The sequence below is a fragment of the Ambystoma mexicanum genome, chromosome 13 (genome assembly GCF_040938575.1).
Source record: "Ambystoma mexicanum isolate Mex_15411 chromosome 13, UKY_AmexF1_1, whole genome shotgun sequence".
Classification (NCBI taxonomy): Eukaryota; Metazoa; Chordata; class Amphibia; order Caudata; family Ambystomatidae; genus Ambystoma; species Ambystoma mexicanum.
In genome coordinates, this window is record NC_090938.1 from 743,881,221 (window position 1) to 743,902,670 (window position 21,450).

The following is a 21,450-nucleotide window of genomic DNA, read 5'->3' on the forward strand; positions in this document are numbered from 1 at the left end:
GTGATGGGACTGCGCCCCAGGACTGGGTCCAACCATTGCCCATCTGCAGAGAGCTCGCCATTGGATGAAGTGGGGGTTGTGGGGGGGTGCAGTCGAGAAGCACCAGCCTCGCATGTGATGGGGCTGCACCCCAGAGCTGGGTCCAACCATTGCCCATCTGCAGAGAGCTCGCCATTGGATGAAGTGGGTGGAGTGGGGGGCTGCAGTCGAGTAGCACCAGCCTCGCATGTGATGGGGCTGCGCCCAAGGACTGGGTCCAACCATTGCCCATCTGCAGAGAGCTTGCCATTGGGTGAAGTGGGGGGCTTCAGTCGGGCAGCACCAGCCTCGCATGTGATGGGGCTGCGCACCAGGGCTGGGACCTACCACTGCCCATCTGCAGAGAGCTCGCCATTGGGTGAAGTGGGGGGCTGCAGTCAAGCAGCACCAGCCTCGCATGTGATGGGATTGCGCCCCAGGGCTGGGTCCAACCATTGACCATCTGCAGAGAGCTCGCCATTGGGTGAAGTGGGGGCTGCAGTCGAGCAGCACCAGCCTCGCATGTGATAGGATTGCGCCCCAGGGCTGGGTCCAACCATTGCTGTTAGGAGGTGGTTACATTTACTTCATTGAGTTTACAATCACATCAATTCAGCTGCTGCCATGTAACCTAGTTACCAAGGAACCTTTGTTGTTATGATTAAGCAAAGGTTCCACATTCTAGCAGCAGAGAGAGAGAGGATTGAGAGCAGGAGGACAGCCACAGCTGGGGGCCTTTCTCTTGGATGAACTAAAGAAATAAAGCCTCTCCATAAAGACAAGCATCAGCGTGAAGCGTGGTCATTTACATATTAACATTGGCGACGAGGATTGGGCCAAGGAGAAAAGGCCCCCAGCAGCAGCAACACTGCAGCAATATTGATTACAGTTTGGATGCAAATGGACGGAGTGTTACACTAGATGTGTTGTGTAATAGCAGGCGAGAAACACGGCCATCCTCCTGGAGCGGAGTAAACCAGCAAAGCGCATTTTGGAGCGGAGCACCAAGAAAGAAGTCAGTGCCTTGCAGTGGAGAGAACCATAAAAGCATACTGGAGCTGAGCACGAATATTGAGGAGGTTGGATGACCTGTGGATCACAAATTGGATCACCTGTGGATTACGGAGGAGGCTGACCTGTGGATCACAAATTGCAACTACCACAGACAGCGCTGACAATATCAGCACAGGTTCCACCTGAAATCACACCTTATAAAATTTAAGTACAAGTAAGTGACAGTGTGGCTGTGTAAGGTTTCCTACCTGGGGGTGACATTAATTAATTCACAACATGGCAAACGTCCCAGCCCCAATTTTCTTCCTGCCTACACCAGGTGAGCCCAGAGTGCGTTGGATAGACTGGAAAGAGGGTTTTCAAAAATATGTACTGGCAGCATTTGGACCCAATTTCTCCAATGAGCGCAAAGAGGCGCTCCTATTTCACTGTTTAGGTGCCGCAGGACAGGAAGTGGTCAAAAAACTACCAGAACCTCCAGACATTCCTGATGGGGGTCCATATGAGAAAACATTAGCAAAATTAGACAAACACTACTGTGTTGAAGAAAATATAATTCTTGAAAGGTACAAATTTGCCACGAGAACTCAAAAAACTGGAGAGAGTATTGAGGAATTTGTAACTGCTCTTAGAGGTTTAGCCATCAAATGTAGATTTGACCATTGTCGAGATCAGCATGTCAGGGACCAACTCATGATTAAGTGTTCTAATGATAACATCAGGAAGGAGTTATGGAAGGAAAGAAATCCTTCTCTTGATAGAGCAATTGAGATAGCGAAAATGATAGAACACACAGACAAATGTATACAAATGCTTCAAGTGGATAATACATCTCAAGATAAACCCAAAACTGATGACAATGAAGCTGCCATACATAAGGTTTCGAGAGTGATGCAGAGAGGTGCGGCAACTGCGCGTCGCACTTGGCAAATGGGTAGGAGACCTGAGGGTCGCCAAGGTCCCTTTACCAGAGCATGGGGACAAGGATCATCTACCAGAGGGTCGCCCAGTGAGAATGTTACATTCAGGGGTGGCAGGGACTCTGGTTATCCTAGAGGTGCATCAATTAGGAGGTGTTTCAGATGTGGGAGTCTATATCACAAAGCATCTGACAAAGAATGTTATGCATCAAACATTATATGTAATGAATGTGGGGTCAGAGGACACATGGCTAGATGCTGTAGGAATTTTTATACCGCCCCAAGTCAAATACATGAAGTCAATGCAGATCAAGAATTTATATCAATTGATGATGCTGGTAGAGAAGTTATATTTTCAGTCAATGCCATTGATGGGAAGGTCAAGAAAAAGAAACCATATGCAACTGTGTTAGTTGGAGGGGTGCCAGTATCAATGCTCATGGACAGTGGAGCAGATTATACTTTGATAAGTGTGCAAGTGTGGAAGGAGAAATTTGGATGTTGTACATTGTGGGAGAATGTAGTCAGAGCAAATGCTTATGGAGATGTGTCCATAGAAATTTTAGGGTGCTTTGAAGCTGAGCTCCAATTCAAAGACAGGAAGGCGTTAGGGACTATCCATGTAGCCAACAGAGGTGGAGAGCTGTTGTCCTGGAGCGATCAGGCAGAGCTCAAGATAAGACTTGAAGCAAGCCACCCAGAACAGGTTTTGACTGTTGAAGGTGGAAAATCCGGTGGAAAATCGGTCTCGAGCATTGTTATGGAAGGGGCCAGAGGGCATATGAGTGGCACTAAGTTAGGGTGCTTGAAGGGATTTGTGCACAAAATTCGTTTGAAAAGGGATGCCATTCCCAAAGTTGCCAAATTACGGACCATTCCCTTGGCCCTGAGAAAAGATGTAGAGAGTGAATTGAATAAAATGGAAAGTGAAGGGGTGATAGAGAGAATTGATTCCTCAGAGTGGGTTAGTCCTATTGTAATAGTGAGAAAGAGCAGTGGATCTCTGCGGATATGCATAGACCTTAGACACCTGAATAAAAATGTAGTGGCTGACAAATTTCCTTTACCCAGAATAGATGATTTATTGGCAGGGGTGTCTGATTCCAAAGTATTTTCTCTTATTGACCTCAAATCTGCATATCACCAAGTAGAATTACACCCTGATTCGAGAGATCTCACAGCTTTCATTACCCCTATTGGCCTTTTCAGATGTATAAGAATGCCATTTGGATTGATTTCAGCAGCTAGTGTATTTCAGAACGTCATGTACAGATTACTGGGAGGAGAGAGAGGTGTCATGTGTTACCAGGATGATGTGCTAGTATGTGGGAAAAATGAAGCAGAACATGATAAAAGGTTAGAGAGAGTGTTGAACATATTCAAAGAGGCTGGCCTTACAGTATCGTTAGAGAAATGCATATTCAAAACTGACAAAGTTGAATATCTAGGTCATGAAATTACAGGTGAAGGGATAAAACCCAAAGAAAAGGCCATAGAAGCTATTCGCAAGATGGAAGCACCAAAATCCAAAGCAGATATACTATCTTTTCTAGGTCTGGTTGAATTTTATGGCAAGTTTGTTAGAGGGTTGGCAAATTTGTCAAGGAACATGAGGATGTTGACTCGTAAAGGTGTTACGTTCAAGTGGAATGAATCTTGTGAGGAAGAGTTTGGTAAGATTAAAGATGCTATAGTCAATGCACCCATCTTGAAAACGTTTGAAGAAAGTAGACATTCATTACTATTTGTGGATGCAAGTGACTATGGTATTGGGGCAGTCCTAATGCAGGAAGATCAGGAGGGCTTACACACCATAGCATTTGCCTCTAGATCTCTCAAAGGACCTGAGAACAGATATTCAGTGGTAGAAAAGGAAGCATTGGCTTGTGTCTGGGGAGTGGAAAAGTTCAAAAGATATTTGTGGGGCAGAGAATTCACAGTATGTACAGACCATAAACCCCTAATAGGAATATTTACCAAAGGTGGTCTGGAGGGAGTCTCCAGACACATCATGAAGTGGGTGACATCCCTACAAGGCCTGCAATATGATATGCTTCACATTAGTGGTGAAACCAACGTAGTTGCTGATGCCTTATCCAGATCAGTAGTGAGAGAAACAGTGTCTGAGGAGTCTCCTCTGACTCGTGAGAAAGGTGTTGAAATATTTCAGGTTCATGAGTCAGTAAAGAAAGAGGAGTGGGACAATGCATGTTCAGAGGATGAATTGTACCAGAGAGTTTTAACATTGGTGACGCAGAACAGAATAAGAAACTATATTGGTGATTTAGGCGGGTTTGCCAAAGTTAAGGAAGAACTCTGGATTGATAAAGGATACTTACATAGAGGACATCAGATGGTTGTACCTATTAAAATGAGAAAATTAATAATTGAGCTAGCTCATGTTGGGCATTTGGGACTGCCTAGAACCAAAGGCTTGGTTAGAGCAGAATTTTGGTGGCCTAATCTTGACAAAGACACTGAAGAAGTGGTCAACAATTGTTGTGATTGCATTGAAGGTAATAAGGGTCTCAGGATTCAAAAAGTACCCATGACTGTTAGAAAGCCATCCACAGTTCCATGGGATGAGGTTGCTTTAGACTTACTAGGGCCTTTCAATATCAAGGGTGGGAGAGACACCTATGTACTGGTTGTCATAGATTTATTATCCAAGTGGCCCGAAATATTTACACTAAGAGACATATCCAGCAGTAGCATCATTAAATGTTTGGAGCAATTATTTTGAAGAGAGGGATTCCCCAGAAAGTGTTTATCAGATAATGGGACCCAATTGGTTTCCAAGGAATTTAGAGAGTTCTTGAGTAACCATGGAATAGAACAAGTAACCACTTCATTATATCATCCCCAGACCAATGGGTGTGTAGAACGCTTCAACCGCACTCTCATGGATGCAATTAGAATTGCGGTAGCAACAGGAGGTGACTGGATCAGGACCATAATGGAGAGAACATTCCAATATAGACTAGCACCACACAGTGTTACGGGTGTATCCCCATTTGAACTATTAAGAGGGAGGAAACCTAACTCACACATGTGTCCAGGCTGGATGGGAAGGTCAAAATTCGTAGGAATAGATCTGGAGGGAGTGAGAGAGAAGATATTTGAATCTGGGGTCAGATCCAAGGAGCAATATGACAGGAAGAATGCTTGTAGAGAATTCAGTCTTGAGGAAGGTGATTGGATCAAGATCAAACTTCCCACCAAGGTGCGCAAAGGTGCATCCATATTTTCACAGCCCAAACAAGTTGTTAAAGATTTGGGATCTTCGGTGCTTGTTAAAGGGGGTGGGGTCTGGAACAAGGAGAGGATAGCAATTTGCAAAAAGGTAAACAACAACTTGTAACTGCACTGCAAGGTATTTAAAGCAATTTAATTATTTCTTCATATAGCGGTGTATCAGATACTATGTAAATAATGAACTACTTATGCTCAATGAAATCTATTATCTAGTTTAGGCAAATACTTATATTTTGGTAAAAGGAAGGGAGGTGTTAGGAGGTGGTTACATTTACTTCATTGAGTTTACAATCACATCAATTCAGCTGCTGCCATGTAACCTAGTTACCAAGGAACCTTTGTTGTTATGATTAAGCAAAGGTTCCACATTCTAGCAGCAGAGAGAGAGAGGATTGAGAGCAGGAGGACAGCCACAGCTGGGGGCCTTTCTCTTGGATGAACTAAAGAAATAAAGCCTCTCCATAAAGACAAGCATCAGCGTGAAGCGTGGTCATTTACATATTAACAATTGCCCATCTGCAGAGAGCTCGCCATTGGGTGAAGTGGGGGGCTGCCCCCCAGGGCTGGGTCCAACCATTGCCCATCTGCAGAGAGCTCGCCATTGGATGAAGTGGGGGGCAGCAGTCGAGTAGCACCAGCCTTGCATGTGATGGGGCTGCGCCCCAGGGCTGGGTCCAACCATTGCCCATCTGCAGAGAGCTCGCCATTGGATGAAGTGGGGAGTGTGGGGGGCTGCAGTCGAGTAGCACCAGCCTCGTATGTGATGAGGCTGTGCCCCAGGGCTGGGTCCAACCATTGCCCATCTGCAGAGAGCTCGCCATTGGATGAAGTGGGGGGTAGGTGGGGGGCTGCAGTCGAGTAGCACCAGCTTCGCATGTGATGGGGCTGCGCCCCAGGGCTGGGTCCAACCATTGACCATCTGCAGAGAGCGCGCCATTGGATGAAGTGGAGGGAGTGGGGGGGTGCAGTCGAGTAGCACCAGCCTCGCATGTGAAGAGGCTGCGCCCCCGGGCTGGGTCCATTGCCCCAGGGCTCACCATTGGATGAAGAGGGGGACAGTGGGGGCTGCAGTCGAGCAGTGGGGAAAAAGGTATGGAATCAGAAGAGGGGCTGCAGTCAAAAGAAGTGAGATTTTAGGGGTTAATTGGGGAACAACCTCCATTTATGTATTTCCTTAAAAGAAGGGCCTCATTAGAAGTCAGGACACCGCTTCGCCAGTTTATGGGTTTGGAACCCACACCAAAAATCTGATGTTTTGACATGGAGTTAATACTGGCATGTAAAGCTGCAGCAACTGTCCATGCAGAATTACTGCATGTCCTGTGGGATTCCATAATGGGGAATAGCAGCAGCCATGCAGTGTATTACTGACCAAGACATACCACCCACACACCCTGTACTCTGTGGCAGCCCCCACACAGTATGAGATTCAAGGTCCCAAACATGCCACACACACCATTGTACTGTTGGGCAGCCTGGAACGCAGTAGGAGATTTAGGGTCCCAAGACATGCCACTTACACCCTCTGTACTCTGTGGCAGACTTTACTCATTATGAAAAATATGCTCCCAAGACTTGCCACATACACCCCATGTACTCTTGGGCAGCCTCCACTCACCAAGAGCCTTAGGATCCCAAGACATGCAACATTCATCACGTGCACTCTTGGGCAGTCTCCACCCAGCACCTTAGGTTCTATCCATGGCATGTGTACTCTCTGGGTGCGGGGGCATCGTGGGACATGTCTGGTCACATATGCAATTTGTACATTTGGTCAGCCTTATTCTGTGGCAACCCTTTGGTCCCAAGCTTGTTATATGAACATTGTGTGGTCTTGGGCATCTTACTATAGACGACACAAGGTGTGACCTTTGTGAGCTCAGACCCTTCACATAATATGCATGGTGTGCCCTTAGGCTGCCTCCTAAATTGGACAAACAGCGTGCACCCTAAGGTCACAGACCCGTCTAATGCACACCGTGGTACTTTGGACAGACACTTTGATTCCTGCCCCTTTACATACTCTACTTGTGCTCCTGGGCACCCTTATGAAGGTGCCGGGAGGGTGCCTTTTGCCACCAGTCAAGTCACACACAGTGTGCTCTTGGGCCCTTCTTTATAGGACACACTGTGTGAGCTCTATGCTGCAGAGATACCTGGCACACACTCAGGTGTGTGGTTCTCTTCACTGTGCAGCTGCACGTGCTGGACGTCCTGCTTTAGGGGTTCACTGTGGCTATAATGAGTGACATCACATCCACAACGTTACCCATCATCCGTCTTCCCCGGGACGCTGGCCCCCACTATTCTCCTTGACCTACATACAGCACACACACTGTGTAATCCTGGACGCCAGTGTCTGGAATGGGAAGCATTATGCACGTCCTCCTTTCACCCCAGAGCTATAGGCCAAACTACGCAGACATACAGCACACATACCTTGTAATCCTGCACAGCAGCTGGAATGGGGAGGACTGTGTAAGAACCCATCCCCCTCCATGTCCCTATAGCCCACATACCTGGTACTCCTGGGCAGCCTTTGGAATGGGGAGCACTGTATTAGAACACACCCATGTCCCTATAACACACAAACACCTTGTACTCCTGGACAGGCGCTGGAATGAGGAGCACTGTGCAGAGAACCCACCCATGTCCCTGGCCTACAGGCTACAGCACACATACCTTGTACTCCTGTGCAGCCTCGGAAATGGGGAGCACTGTGTGAGGCTTATGATCACGTGACATGCTGCACACCACACAGATGGGTCTCTGGTCATCCTCGCAGAAGAGTTTCAGTTTCTCTTCGTGTTCTCGGCACATGTTCTCCTCCTGGGGGGTGTTGCTGGGGGCCTGAAGCTGTTTGGCTATTTCCACCATGTTCCCCAGCTGCCTGTAGGGTCGGAGGGTTTTGCTCTGTGAGGTTTCCCTGCACTGAGGGCAGGGGAAGTTTGCCTCCAGTCCCTCCCAGCACTGAGTGATGCAGGACAGGCAGAAGGCATGTCCGCACTCCACAGACACCGGCTCTGTGAAGTATTCCAGGCATATGGAGCAGGTGGCCTCCTCCTTCAGGCTCTGGAGCTGGGCGGCTGCGGCCATGTTCCTGCTCAGATGCAAAAAAAAAAAAAAGTGATGTTAAGTTTCGTTTCTCATCAAAGCCCATGAAGGGGGCGTGTCAGTCACTTCTCCTTCCTTATACACCCTGGAGGAGCGTGAGGTCTTTACTGGCTGTGGGACATGTCTATCAAGCTGGATGGGCGTGTCCTCAGCAGAGCAGGGACTGGTGTGGACTTACAAAAAGAGACTTTGGAAAATGCTTCAGAAGAGCCACCCCCTCTATTACACCGAGTAGGCAAGAGCAATCCCTGTAAGGGGGAGGATTTCGAGGGGTTCCCCCTGCAGAAAGCTTTTAAAATACAGTTTCAACCAATTTTTTCAAGCACATTTTTCCATAATGGGATTTTCCTATAATGTCTTCTTTTTGTTGGTGTGTTTTCAAGCGCCGTGAGTTGTAGAGGTGCTTCGGAGCACTGTCCAGAGTTATGTATGTAACATTGCATAGCACCTTGAAGCACATTTGCCTCATGTTTAGCTTCTTTATTTTGTGCCACTTTATTGTGCAAATGGTGTGTGGTCACAAATTGTGCGTCTGACACAGTTTTTCCTGATTCCACTTCCGAAACCCGACACAGAAGATGTTCTTGTTTCATAATTTAGAGACCAAGAAACCAGTCCCCCGGTAATCCAATAAGCGACCCAGGCAGCAATGCTAGAGGCGGGATGTATTCCCATGCCACTGTGACCCTGGCAGCAATGCCAGAGGCAGGATGTATTCCCATGCAGCTGCGACCCGGGCAGCAATGCTAGAGGCAGGATGTATTTCCATGCAGCTGCGACCCAGGCAGCAATGCTAGAGGCAGGATGTATTCCCATGCAGCTGTGACCCGGGCAGCAATGCTAGATGCAGGATGCAGCTGCGACCCATGCAGCAATGCTAGAGGCAGGATGCAGCTGCGACCAAGGCAGCGATGCCAGAGGCAGATGTATTCCCATGCAGCTGCGACCCAGACAGCAGTGCTAGAGGCGGGATGTATTCCCATGCAGCTGTGACCCAGGCAGCAATGCTACAGGCGGGATGTATTCCCATGCAGCTGCGACCCCGGCAGCAATGCTAGAGGCAGGATGAATTCCCATGCAGCTGGTGCCCAGGCATCAATGCTAGAGGCAGGATGCAGCTGCGACCCATGCAGCAATGCTAGAGGCGGGATGCAGCTGCGACCCAGGCAGCGATGCCAGAGGCAGATGTATTCCCATGCAGCTGCGACCCAGGCAGCAGTGCTAGAGGCGGGATGTATTCCCATGCAGCTGCGACCCAGGCAGCGATGCTAGAGGCGGGATGTATTCCCATGCAGCTGCGAACCAGGCAGCAATGCTAGAGGCGGGATGTATTCCCATGCAGCTGCGACCCGGGCAGCAATGCTAGAGGCGGGATGCATTCCCATGCAGCTGCGACCCAGGCAGCAATGCTAGAGGCAGGATGTATTCCCATGCAGCTGCGATCCAGGCAGCAATGCTAGAGGCAGGATGCAGCTGTGACCCATGCAGCAATGCTAGAGGCGGGATGCAGCTGCGACCAAGGCAGCGATGCCAGAGGCAGATGTATTCCCATGCAGCTGCGACCCAGGCAGCAGTGCTAGAGGCGGGATGTATTCCCATGCAGCTCAGACCCAGGCAGCAATGCTAGAGGCAGGATGTATTCCCATGCAGCTGCAACCCAGGCAGCAATGCCAGAGGCAGGATGTATTCCCATGTAGCTGCGACCCAGGCAGCAATGCTAGAGGCGGGATGTATTCCCATGCAGCTGCGACCAGGGCAACACTGCTAGAGGCAGGATGTATTCCCATGCAGCTGTGACCCAGACAGCAATGCTAGAGGCAAGGTGTATTTCCATGCAGCTGTGACCCAGGCAGCAAAGCTAGAGGCAGGATGTATTCCCATGCAGCTGCGACCCAGGCAGCAATGCTAGAAGCGGGATGTATTCCCATGCAGCTGCGTCCCAGGCAGCAATGCTAGAGGCAGGATGTATTCCCATTCAGCTGCGACCCAGGCAGCGATGCTAGAGGCAGGATGTATTCCCATGCAGCTGCGACCCAGGCAGCAATGCTAGAGGCAGGATGTATTCCCATGCAGCTGCGACCCAGGCAGCAATGCTACAGGCAGGATGCATTCCCAGGCAGCAATGCTAGAGGCGGGATGCATTCCCATGCAGCTGTGACCCAGGCAGCAATGCTAGAGGCGGGATGTATTCCTATGCAGCTGCGACCCAGGCAGCAATGCTACAGGCAGGATGCATTCCCAGGCAGCAATGCTAGAGGCGGGATGCATTCCCATGCAGCTGCGACCCAGGCAGCAGTGCTAGAGGCGGGATGTATTCCCATGCAGCTTAGACCCAGGCAGCAATGCTAGAGGCAGGATGTATTCCCATGCAGCTGCGACCCAGGCAGCAATGCCAGAGGCAGGATGTATTCCCATGCAGCTGCGACCCAGGCAGCAAAGCTAGAGGCAGGATGTATTCCCATGCAGCTGCGACCCAGGCAGCAATGCTAGAGGCGGGATGTATTCCCATGCAGCTGCGTCCCAGGCAGCAATGCTAGAGGCAGGATGCATTCCCAGGCAGCAATGCTAGAGGTGGGATGCATTCCCATGCAGCTGCGACCCAGGCAGCAGTGCTAGAGGCGGGATGTATTCCCATGCAGCTTAGACCCAGGCAGCAATGCTAGAGGCAGGATGTATTCCCATGCAGCTGCGACCCAGGCAGCAATGCCAGAGGCAGGATGTATTCCCATGCAGCTGCGACCCAGGCAGCAAAGCTAGAGGCAGGATGTATTCCCATGCAGCTGCGACCCAGGCAGCAATGCTAGAGGCGGGATGTATTCCCATGCAGCTGCGTCCCAGGCAGCAATGCTAGAGGCAGGATGTATTCCCATTCAGCTGCGACCCAGGCAGCGATGCTAGAGGCAGGATGTATTCCCATGCAGCTGCGACCCAGGCAGCAATGCTAGAGGCAGGATGTATTCCCATGCAGCTGCGACCCAGGCAGCAATGCTACAGGCAGGATGCATTCCCAGGCAGCAATGCTAGAGGCAGGATGCATTCCCATGCAGCTGCGACCCAGGCAGCAATGCTAGAGGCAGGATGTATTTTCATGCAGCTGCGACCCAGGCAGCAATGCTAGAGGCAGGATGTATTCCCATGCAGCTGCGACCCAGGCAGCAATGCTAGAGGCAGGATATATTTCCATGCAGCTGCAGCCCAGGCAGCAATGCCAGAGGCGGGATGTATTCCCATGCAGCTGCGGCCCAGGCAGCAATGCTAGTGGCGGGATGTATTCTCATGCAGCTGCGACCCAGGCAGCAATGCTAGAGGCAGGATGTATTCCCATACAGCCGCGACCCAGGCAGTAATGCTAGAGGCAGGATGTATTCCCATGCAGCCGCCACCCGGGCAGCAATGCTAGAGGCAGGATGTATTTCCATGCAGCTGCGACCCGGGCCACAATGCTAGAGGCAGGATGTATTCCCATGCAGCTGCGACCCGGGCAGCAATGCTAGATGCAGGATGTATTCCCATGCAGCTGCGACCCAGGCAGCAATGCTAGATGCAGGATGTATTCCCATACAGCTGTGACCCGGGCAGGGATGCATTCCCATGCAGCTGCGACCCAGGCAGCAATGCTAGAGGCGGGATGTATTCCCATGCAGCTGCGACCCAGGCAGCAATGCTAGATGCAGGATGTATTCCAATACAGCTGTGACCCGGGCAGGGTTGCTAGAGGCGGGATGTATTCCCATGCAGCTGCGACCCAGGCAGCAATGCTAGAGGCGGGATGTATTCCCATGCAGCTGCGACCCAGGCAGCAATGCTAGATGCAGGATGTATTCCAATACAGCTGTGACCCGGGCAGGGATGCTAGAGGCGGGATGTATTCCCATAGCTCTCAACCTTTCGCAACTGCTTGGAGGGTGAGAGCCTGGGTTGGACACCAGAGGTGGCGTCCGGCATTAGAGGAAGTGACATCACAGGAAGGTGTGCGCAAAAATCCCAATATTAACTAACTAAGGTGCTGCAACACCAGGCCCTCTTGCATGCAACCATTGTACCAAGTAATTGCAGTTAATACAACACACATGTTCATTCTGTACAGTTTATTTCTTTTCCCCAGAAGCGCACCTGCCTAAAAATAAATGTACAACTGTCACATGATGTTTAAACTCGCACCCCTCAAAAAATTGATATTCTTGTTAACGTATGGCACTTAAACACATATTGTGAGACTTGCTATGTTGCTTACTAATGTAGAATTTTGCTGGACTGACATTGTTGGTCAGTTCAAAAGTATCTTCAGTTCTTAGTATCACACACACACACGTTAGTTAAACAGTGAAGCTGGGATTTTAACCCACTCTTCCATTTAGCCACTTAACCACATTCTTTTTTAGATTTATGTGGTACACACATTGGCTATCTAGGACTTCAATAATAGTATACCTCGTGATGAGCCCCCACATGTTGTGCTTGGCCAGAAGAGGCCCAAAGAACTGTTTTTGAAAGAAACCAAGATTTTGAAATCAAACTGTTTTGATGCAAGTGTTATACGTGGCCATGAGAGACCCACAGAACAGGTGTGTGTGAAACACCCTCAAGGAGTAAAGAAGAATCCAGGGGCAGGGAATTATCCTCTGGAGTCAATAACGTCATCCTTGAAGGAACTTTTTATTTAAGTCCTCTTACTTTATGAACACTTTTTCAAATCACTTAAGGTTAAAGACAAGTCCCTTTTTCACCTTAGAGTTTAGTTTTAGTGTGAGGGTCAGAATAGAGATTTGGAAACTGGGCAGTTTTGTTTTGACATCTATTAGCAGAATATAAGGTCAACCCAACATTAGTAAAAAAAAAACGAAAACGTAAAAACCCACCATGTATATAACAAGGAGTTGGTGGACAAAACAAGACGGCTAAGACAAATGAAAAGACAGGCCTTAAAACAAAACACAGAATCTGCCAAGATGGCCCTGCTCGGTGAAACAAGAAACTATAAATCATGGCTCAGAAACCGCAGAGCAAGCCTTTACCAAAGAGACACAGAAGAAATGCTGAACATCGTCTGCAATAAGAAATCCAGAGAATGTTGGGCCCTAATCAAGAAACTTGACCATCAAACCGACGGCAACCTTACCAACTCAGTAGCAGAAGACTCCTGCGTGGCCCATTTCACAAACACATTTAAGCTTCCAAGTGGTTCAACCCTGTGGTTCAAAGACTGTGAGCTACCATGGGCCGATTTAACCGATGAATGTGACATCAAAAGTATAATTACAAAACTAAAAACTCAAGAGCCCCGGGACCCGACGGTCTAACAAACATAGACCTGGAAAAACATGCAGAAGTATGGACACCTTTCATCAGTCAGATCTTTGGCCGCTGCAAAGAACAAAAATCCATCCCATCCACATGGACGTCAGCAGTAATAGTCCCAATATATAAAAAAGGGAATAGAGAAGATCCAACAAATTACCGGCCAATTGCACTCCTGGACATTATTTGAAAGATTTTTGCATCTCTTCTCCTAGTGAGATTTCAGCAATGGGCAAAAGGTTCGCCGGCTGCTGATCCGTTTCAAACGGGATTTCTGAAGAACGCGGGCACGTCAGTCAACATTTTCCTACTGAACATCTTAAAAAGTAACCTCAAAGCTGGCGCTCCCAGAGTATTCCTAGCATTTGTAGACCTTACCCAGGCGTTCAACTTAGTTGATCGAGGAAAACTCTGGAGTAAGTGAGAAACTTGGAACTGCCCGCAGTCGCTCTTGGGTCCAGTGATTGCTCTTCACACAACTCCTTCCCCCTGCGGTTGCCTTACGTGAAGCTGCGGCTTCTCCTCGCTGTTCCTGCCGTGTAGCTGTCTGCCCGGCGGCGCTCCGCCTCTTGCAGCTCTGCTTCACGTCCCCGGACGCCCCTCACCGACACTGTGTTCTGCTGTGGATGGCGACGCCTGCTCCGGTGGGGGTCCCTGGCGCACGCCTTCTACTTCTCTCCTGCTCCGGTGACGCCTGCAGTTCTGCGTTGGGTCCGGGCCTCTCGCTTCCACGATCGACTCCTCGGCTGCTCTGGGGGTGATTTCCGGCACTGGCAGCGACAACTGCTCAGTGGCGCTCCTCCGCTCCTTGGCTGCTCCTTCTGCCCAATGGGCGGTCCAGGCAGCACGGGTACTGGTGCCTCACGTAGAGGTCTAGTACATTTGCAGTCTCTGATACAATTGATGGCGAACTGGTCTTCAATAGATATTTGTTTCCTTAGGTGTAAGTTAAGGTGCTGCTTGGTGATGGCTAATAACACTCAGACTGCTGGGTGTGTCATAATTTGTGAAAATAAAGATTTTCTAGTCAACTTTTAGCGCACCTTCAAAAATTGCTCATGAAAGGTAAAGAATGTTCATAATGCTAGATTCATTTGTCATGAAGTATTTAATGCATATTAGTACCCGGCGAGGGCGCAATCAGAATGAAAGAGCCATTCTGATTGGCCCTTGCCGAGTCGTTACCAGGCCGGGAATCCCTCCGTCGGGATTCCACAGCCTTTGTCCCCGGCAGGGGGCACGGCAGCCCCTCAGCCAATGAGGAGGCTCGAAGCAGGGCCATCCCCGCTCCGAGCCTCCCCAAGGCTGAGAGGCTACCTTCGGCCGCCAGGGGCCCTGATCCATCTACACAGGGGAGCAGTGGAAGGCTTTTCCTGCATGGCTGGGGCCGAATGACACAGAGTTGATCCCTCTTTCTACAAACAGAGGTGCCGTCAAGGTAAACCATAACCACCCTACCCACATCTAGGAGAGACTGGACCCAGGTGGGGAGGACCAGATCCACATGGAGGTGAAAATCAGAAAGAACCTTACAGCGGAAAAGAGGAGAGGGCAGCAGGATCGACCTCTCAAGAACAAACATAAGGAAGGGCGGGCTACAGATGAAAGCCCCCAAAACCCCCGATGCCCGGCCAAAGCAATAGCCACCAAGAAATGACACTTGCTGGAAAGGAGAGAAATGGGGATCAACTCCAGTGGCTCGAAAGGAGCAGCAGAGAGGACCCTAAGTGCCAGCGGGACGTCCCAGGTGGGGGTAAGTGAGACCTGACGTGGGAGCGGGAGATCTCAAATCCCCAACGTAAGCAACCTGCTAGGTCATCTACATAGGTGAGGGGAGCCCAGGGCTTACGCACCATCCAGGTGATGGCCAGATGTGCTCTTAAGGAGGAGATGGCCAAACCAAGCGTGAAACCCTCCCTAAGGAACTCAAGCATCTGGATGGGGTCACAAACCAGAGAGTCGCAATGGGCCTGGGGATGCCAGGCAAAAAGGATCTCCAGTGCCGAGCATAGGCAGTGAGAGTGAAGGACCTCTAAGACCCCTGAGCAGCCACTGCATCCAGCGCCGAGCACAGGCAGCGAGAGAGAAGGACCTCTTAGACCCCTGAGCAGCCACTGCATCCAGTGCCGAGCAGAGGCAGCGAGAGTGAAGGACCTCTTAGACCCCTGAGCAGCCACTGCATCCAGTGCCGAGCATAGGCAGCGAGAGTGAAGGACCTTGTGGTGGCCTGAAGGAAGACAGGACACAGGTTGTGCTGGAACACAGTGTTTATTTAGACACCTTTACTAACTTGCTGAACTGGGGATAAGCAGAGTCCAGGGCACGGGCAGAAACAGTACTCATGTAGGTATTCAGTCCAATGCATGCAGTTGCTTCATTGCATGCTAGGTGTGCACACATCACACATTCAGAGCACCCAGGTGGCTACCCTCAGCCATGGCATTACGCTCTATGTGTGCAGGCCACAGTTGTCAGGGCTTGTAAGTAATTGAAGCTCCAGGATCAGAAGGAGCGCTGGGCAGTGCTTCTTCATTCACTGCCAGCTTCGTTCTGCCGCCTCCGGCGTTTTCGTGCTCTCAGCGCTCCATCTTCTCGCGAGATCGCCTTCCCGCGATCTCGCGAGATTACGTCCCCACACACCTCCTTTGGTGGGAAAAGGAAAGGTGCTAGTCCATGACAAAGTCTGCGAACTTGGTGGGCTTCCTTCTCTCCCGCTGGGGTCTGCCTTGATTGGGGATGAGACCTGGGGATCGAGCTGTGGCGTGGGGAGATTCGGGTGGATCGAGTTCTCCTTGTGTTGCTTCCCTGCGAGATTCCCAGGGATGGGGACAGGGGCTCATGTCTGATTGTTCCCTTTGATCCTGTATCACCGGAGAGTCTGTCTCTGGAAGAAGGGGGTCGCCGGGCGAACCTCGCTGCTCCCCATCTCCTGCTTCCGCGGACGGGTGGTTGGTGGACGCTCTTCTGCGGTATACGGCCACTCTTTCCAAGTTCCATCGCTTGCAGTCACTGGTGAGGACGTGGTTGGTTCCCTTTGCAGTGACCTCTATGGGCCTGCTGTATTTGGAGCCAGTCGTGGTGTCTTTGTGGGGAAGGCGTATTTTTACTAGATCGCCTTTGTTGACCTCTGTACGGTGGGCGGCCCTGCGTCTGTCGCCTTGAGATTTCATTGCTTCCTTGTTTTGCTGCATGCGGAATACGATGTCTCGCATGTCTACATCTTCATCTTCTCTGATTGGTGAAGCCAGGGCGGTACCAGCGTGGACGCCGCCCTTCTCCCTTTCAACAGTTGGAAAGGAGAAACTCCAGTGATGGCATTTAGTGTGATGCGGTGGGCTTCGACGGCCTCCTTTACTGTCTTACTGGGGTCTAGACCCGATGCGTGTGCCAGTTGCAGCGCGCCTTTGTGAAGCAGTTGGCCCTTTCCACCAGCCCGTTTGCTTGCGGGTGGTACAGGCTCACTCTCAACTGGCGGACATTATGTCTTCTTAGAAACCTTTCCATTTCTCGGGATACCAGCTGCACTCCGTTGTCGGTCACAATTTCCTCGGGGAGACCTTTGCGCTGAAACACGGCAGTGAGCGCCTCTATGACTGTGCTCGTGGTGATGTCTGCCGCGAATTCGAACTCTACCCGCTTGGAAAAGTAGTCAACCATGACTATTCCATCCTTGTTTTCTGTGGACATGCCGTCAAGTGGGCCAATGAAGTCCAGGCCTATTTTGTGCCATACTCCCTTCGGGATTTCGGTGGTCATCATGGGGGCTTGTCTCACGGACAGGCGTTTGTCACTATTCATGGCACCTTTCAATCATTGCCCTTATGTCCTGGTCCATGCCGGGCCACCAGTAGGCATCGCGTACTCTGCGTCTCGTCATGTTGCTTCCTAAATGGCCTAAATGCGCTCTGCACAGGATTACTTTCGGGATGCCTCTTGGGGGAATCACACGGTCGCCTCTCAGAATGAGGCCGTTCATGGCAGTGATTTCATCGCTCACCTTCCAGTAGGGATGCAGGCATTCTGGGACTGCTCTTTCATTGGGCCATCCCTCGCAGACCCACACTGCCACGCAGTTTAGGGCTTCGTCCTGCTCATATTCCTCCTGCCAGTGGCGCTCACTTAGTTCCATGAATTCACTGTTCCTTAGATCACTTATGGAGGCAACAACGCATTCATCTTCAAGGAACGTGGTTCCTGTGGTGTTTTGGTTGAGGAGCCTGGACATACAGTCTGCCTGGGTGTTCTTCCAACCGGCGATGTGGGCTATTTCGTAGGTGTACTCTTGAAGTTTTGCTGCGATTCTGGCCAGTCTTGGAGTGGCGGTCTTGGTGCCACTTGGGCTTAACATGTGTATGAGAGATTTATGGTCAGTGACCAACCGAAATTTGGTACCCCAGACGTATGATCTGAAATACTCGACTGCCAAGGCGCATGCCACCATTTCCTTTTCCACAGTGGAGTAGTTCTTCTCCGATGCTGATAGCGCCTTTGAGGCGAAGGCTACTATGTTCTCTGTGTCCCCCTTTTTTTGGGTTAACGTGGCGCCTAGCCCGTTGGCGCTGGCGTCTGTTGTGATGCATGTTTCCCATTCAGGGTTGAAAGGTTTGAGACAGGGCGTGTGCAGGATCCTCTTTTTGATCTGGATGAACGCATCGTCCTGCTGGGGCCCATGTGTAGGTCGCACCCTTCTTCAGGAGTTCCCTCATGGGGGACGTGGTTTCGGAGCACTGGGCAGTGCTTCTTCATTCACTGCTAGCTTCGTTCTGCCGCCTCCAGCGTTTTCGCACTCTCAGAGCTCCATCTTCTCGCGAGAACGCCTTCCCGCGATCTTGCGAGATTATGTCCCCACAGACCTCTTAGACCCCTGAGCAGCCACTGCATCCAGTGCCGAGCATAGGTAGTGAGAGTGAAGGACCTTTTAGGTCCCTGAGCAGCCACTGCATCCAGTGCAGAGCATAGGCAGTGAGAGAGAAGGAGCTCTTAGACCCCTGAGCAGCCACTGCATCCAGTGCCAAGCATAGGCAGTGAGAGTGAAGCACCTCCTACACCACTGAGCAGCCACTGCATCCAGTGCCCAGCATAGGCAGTGAGAGTGAAGGACCTCTTAGACCCCTGAGCAGCCAATGCATCCAGTGCCGAGCACAGGCAGCGAGAGTGAAGGACCTCTTAGACCCCTGAGCAGCCACTGCATCCAGTGCTGAGAATAGGCAGTGAGAGTGAAGGCCCTCTTAGACCCCTGAGCAGCCACTGCATCCAGTGCCAAGCATAGGCAGCAAGAGTGCAGTGAGAGTGAAGGCCCTCTTAGACCCCTGAGCAGCCACTGCATCCAGTGCTGAGCATACGCAGCGAGAGTGAAGGACCTCTTAGACCCCTGAGCAGCCACTGCAAGCTCTGAGGACAGCCCCCTTCTCTCAAGCCCTAATCTTTCCAGAGCCAGACCACCAGATGAAGATACCTAGGGTGGGAAAGGGACAGATGGACCATCACATGGGGTGTGGGCTGAAAGGGAGGGGACCACTGGCAGATGGAAGCTGAAGGAGGGGAACCACCATGCCTTCCTTGGCCATTAGGGTGCAATAAGAATGATCCACAGCCTCTCCATCTTGATACGCAGCAGGAGCTTCTGGAGGAGAGGGAAGACACTGAGACAAGCCCGAGGCCAGCTCTATGACATGGCATCCACCCCCATGGCTTCAGTATCCAAGGCCAGGGTAAAGAACGGGGGGAGGAGAGCAACTGCCCGAGAAGCAAAGAGATCCACGAGAGGTATCCTTGTCAGGAGCAGACGAGCTGGCAGGTCTGGACCGACAGAGAATACTCTACCGAGGAGGGAAACCGCCAGCCGAGGGCATCTGCTCTGGGGTTCAGGATGCCTGGAAGATAAGCTGCTCTTATTGAGAGCAGGTTTTCTATGCCCCGTCCATGATCTGTGATGCACCTTCCTGCATAGAATGGGAACATGTCCCCCTGTCTATTGATGTAGCTCTTTGCAACTTGATTGTCCGTGCCTATCGGAACAGCCATCCCTGGAGATCCTGGCACAGGGTGCAGAGAAACTCCCAAATCGTAAAGAGCTCCCTCGAACCGGAGCACCTGTAGCCATCCGCAGATGTCCACCTGCCCTGGGTGATCAGCTGGTTGCAGGAGCATCTCCAACCCCTCTGGCTGGCATCCGCCCATTGTGAGAACGACCGGCATGGGGGGGCAAGGGGAAATCCTGCATGGAGATTGGAGTCTGACAACAACATTCCATCTTCCTGGTGAACTCCATTGCCATCGGTACCCACATGCTGTAATCCTGAGAGGATGCCTGCCAATGACCCAGAAGGTGATTTACCAGAGGCCTGAGATGGCATCTCACCCAGGGGATGACAAAGACCATTGCTGCTAGGCAACCCTAAATGGTGAGCCACTGGAGCGCAGATGCCCCCCTGGACTCCAGGCAAGCCAAGAGTTGTGATTGGAGCTTGCCGCCCTGGCCGGGGGAAAGGAGACCCACCCCCTCAATGTGTTGAACAAGCCACCCACACACTCCAGGATCTGGGTTGCTTGCAATGATGATTTCTTGTAGTTTAGGAGTCACCTGAAGCAAGTCAGAGTGGTGCAGACCAGTTAGTGTACCGTGAGCAGTGGACCAGGGATGGGACATGTATTAACCGATCGTCCAGGTACGGATAGAGTGCAACTCCCCTCTAGTGAAGGAGACCTATAAGGGGGGGGCCAGGACCTTGAAGAACACTCATGGTGCTGACCTCAGTATGAAAGGGAGAACCTGAAACTAACTGAAGCTGTAGATCCTCCTCAGCAAACGGATGGAGCCTCTGGTTTCCAGGATGGATCAGCACATGTGAATAAGCCCCTTCAGGTCTACTGAAGTTAGGATGTGTCTGGGGACCACTAGGGGAACAATGACCTGAAGTGTTTCCATCCAGGATCGAATGTCTTTATCAAGCCATTCACTCTCTTGAGGTGTATTATCAGTCTCCAAGTCCCTGATGGTTTCTTTACAAGTATTAGGATTCTTCTCTCTTGGGCCAATGGGTGACCAACAGCCCTGAGTCCAGGGGGAGGAAAGTAACTGTATGAAGTAGCCCACTCGAACAATGTCCAGGACCTAGGCCTTGGAGACCTCCTTTTCCCCAAATGCGGTGAGAATCCTGCAGGCAATCCCCCACCCCTGGACGAGGTAATCGGGAGGAGAGAAACTGGAGACCTGCCTGTAGTCAGGAATGCTGGCGGGGCATGAGCCAGCTTTGCTCTGGCGAGGATAGGGTTAAAGGTGCTCCTGCCCTGAAAGCGACCTCTCTGAGGACCACACGCCATCTAAAATCATCCCTGGTACTGGTACCTGTAACCACCCCTGCGGGCGTAGATGTCTGATGGAGGAAGATCACCTTTTCCAATGCTGGGCCTCCTTAACAGTTTCCCCAACTATGAGCCAATCAGAGGTTTTCCAAGAAATGGCAGTCGAAGCAGAATGGCTCTCTGTGAGGCCTCCGCCTTCCGTATACAAAGCCAGAACTGTCGCCTAGCCATAATCTCTGACACACTCTGACGGGTGATGGCTCTGAAGAGGTCATGGGAGATGTCTAAACTGAACACAATGTCCTTCTTTAGAATCTCCAGTACATCAGCAGAGTCTGCCCTTCGTCTAAGAGGGAGGCCAGAAGATGGATGTCCTTCAGCAAGGACTGGGTGGCATAGCCAAGGTATGTGTTGGCATGAGACCACACTTAGTGTCCCCATAGACTCTCTTTAAGTCACTCTCAACCTTGTTGTTGATGGGGGTCAAAAGGAGCCGCATCCAGAGTGGCCACTGATGTGTGTTTTG

General features: G+C 50.9%; 1 protein-coding gene across 3 annotated transcripts in view; it reads right to left on the reverse strand.

Moving 5' to 3' along the window:
• LOC138521882 (E3 ubiquitin-protein ligase TRIM39-like) overlaps positions 1 to 21,450 on the reverse strand; it is a 204,988-nt gene that overhangs the window by 175,087 nt on the left and 8,451 nt on the right. The window contains exon 1 of one of the 3 annotated variants that reach the window (XR_011283151.1): positions 7,890 to 8,353. Coding sequence is in view for 2 of the 3 variants with exons in the window: in XM_069635043.1 (XP_069491144.1) it covers positions 7,890 to 8,303 (414 nt within the window). In the remaining variant the exon portion in view is untranslated. Of the gene's footprint in view, positions 1 to 7,889; positions 8,354 to 21,450 lie in introns of those variants that run through there. The other 2 variants (XM_069635043.1, XM_069635044.1) reach the window with 2 other exon arrangements.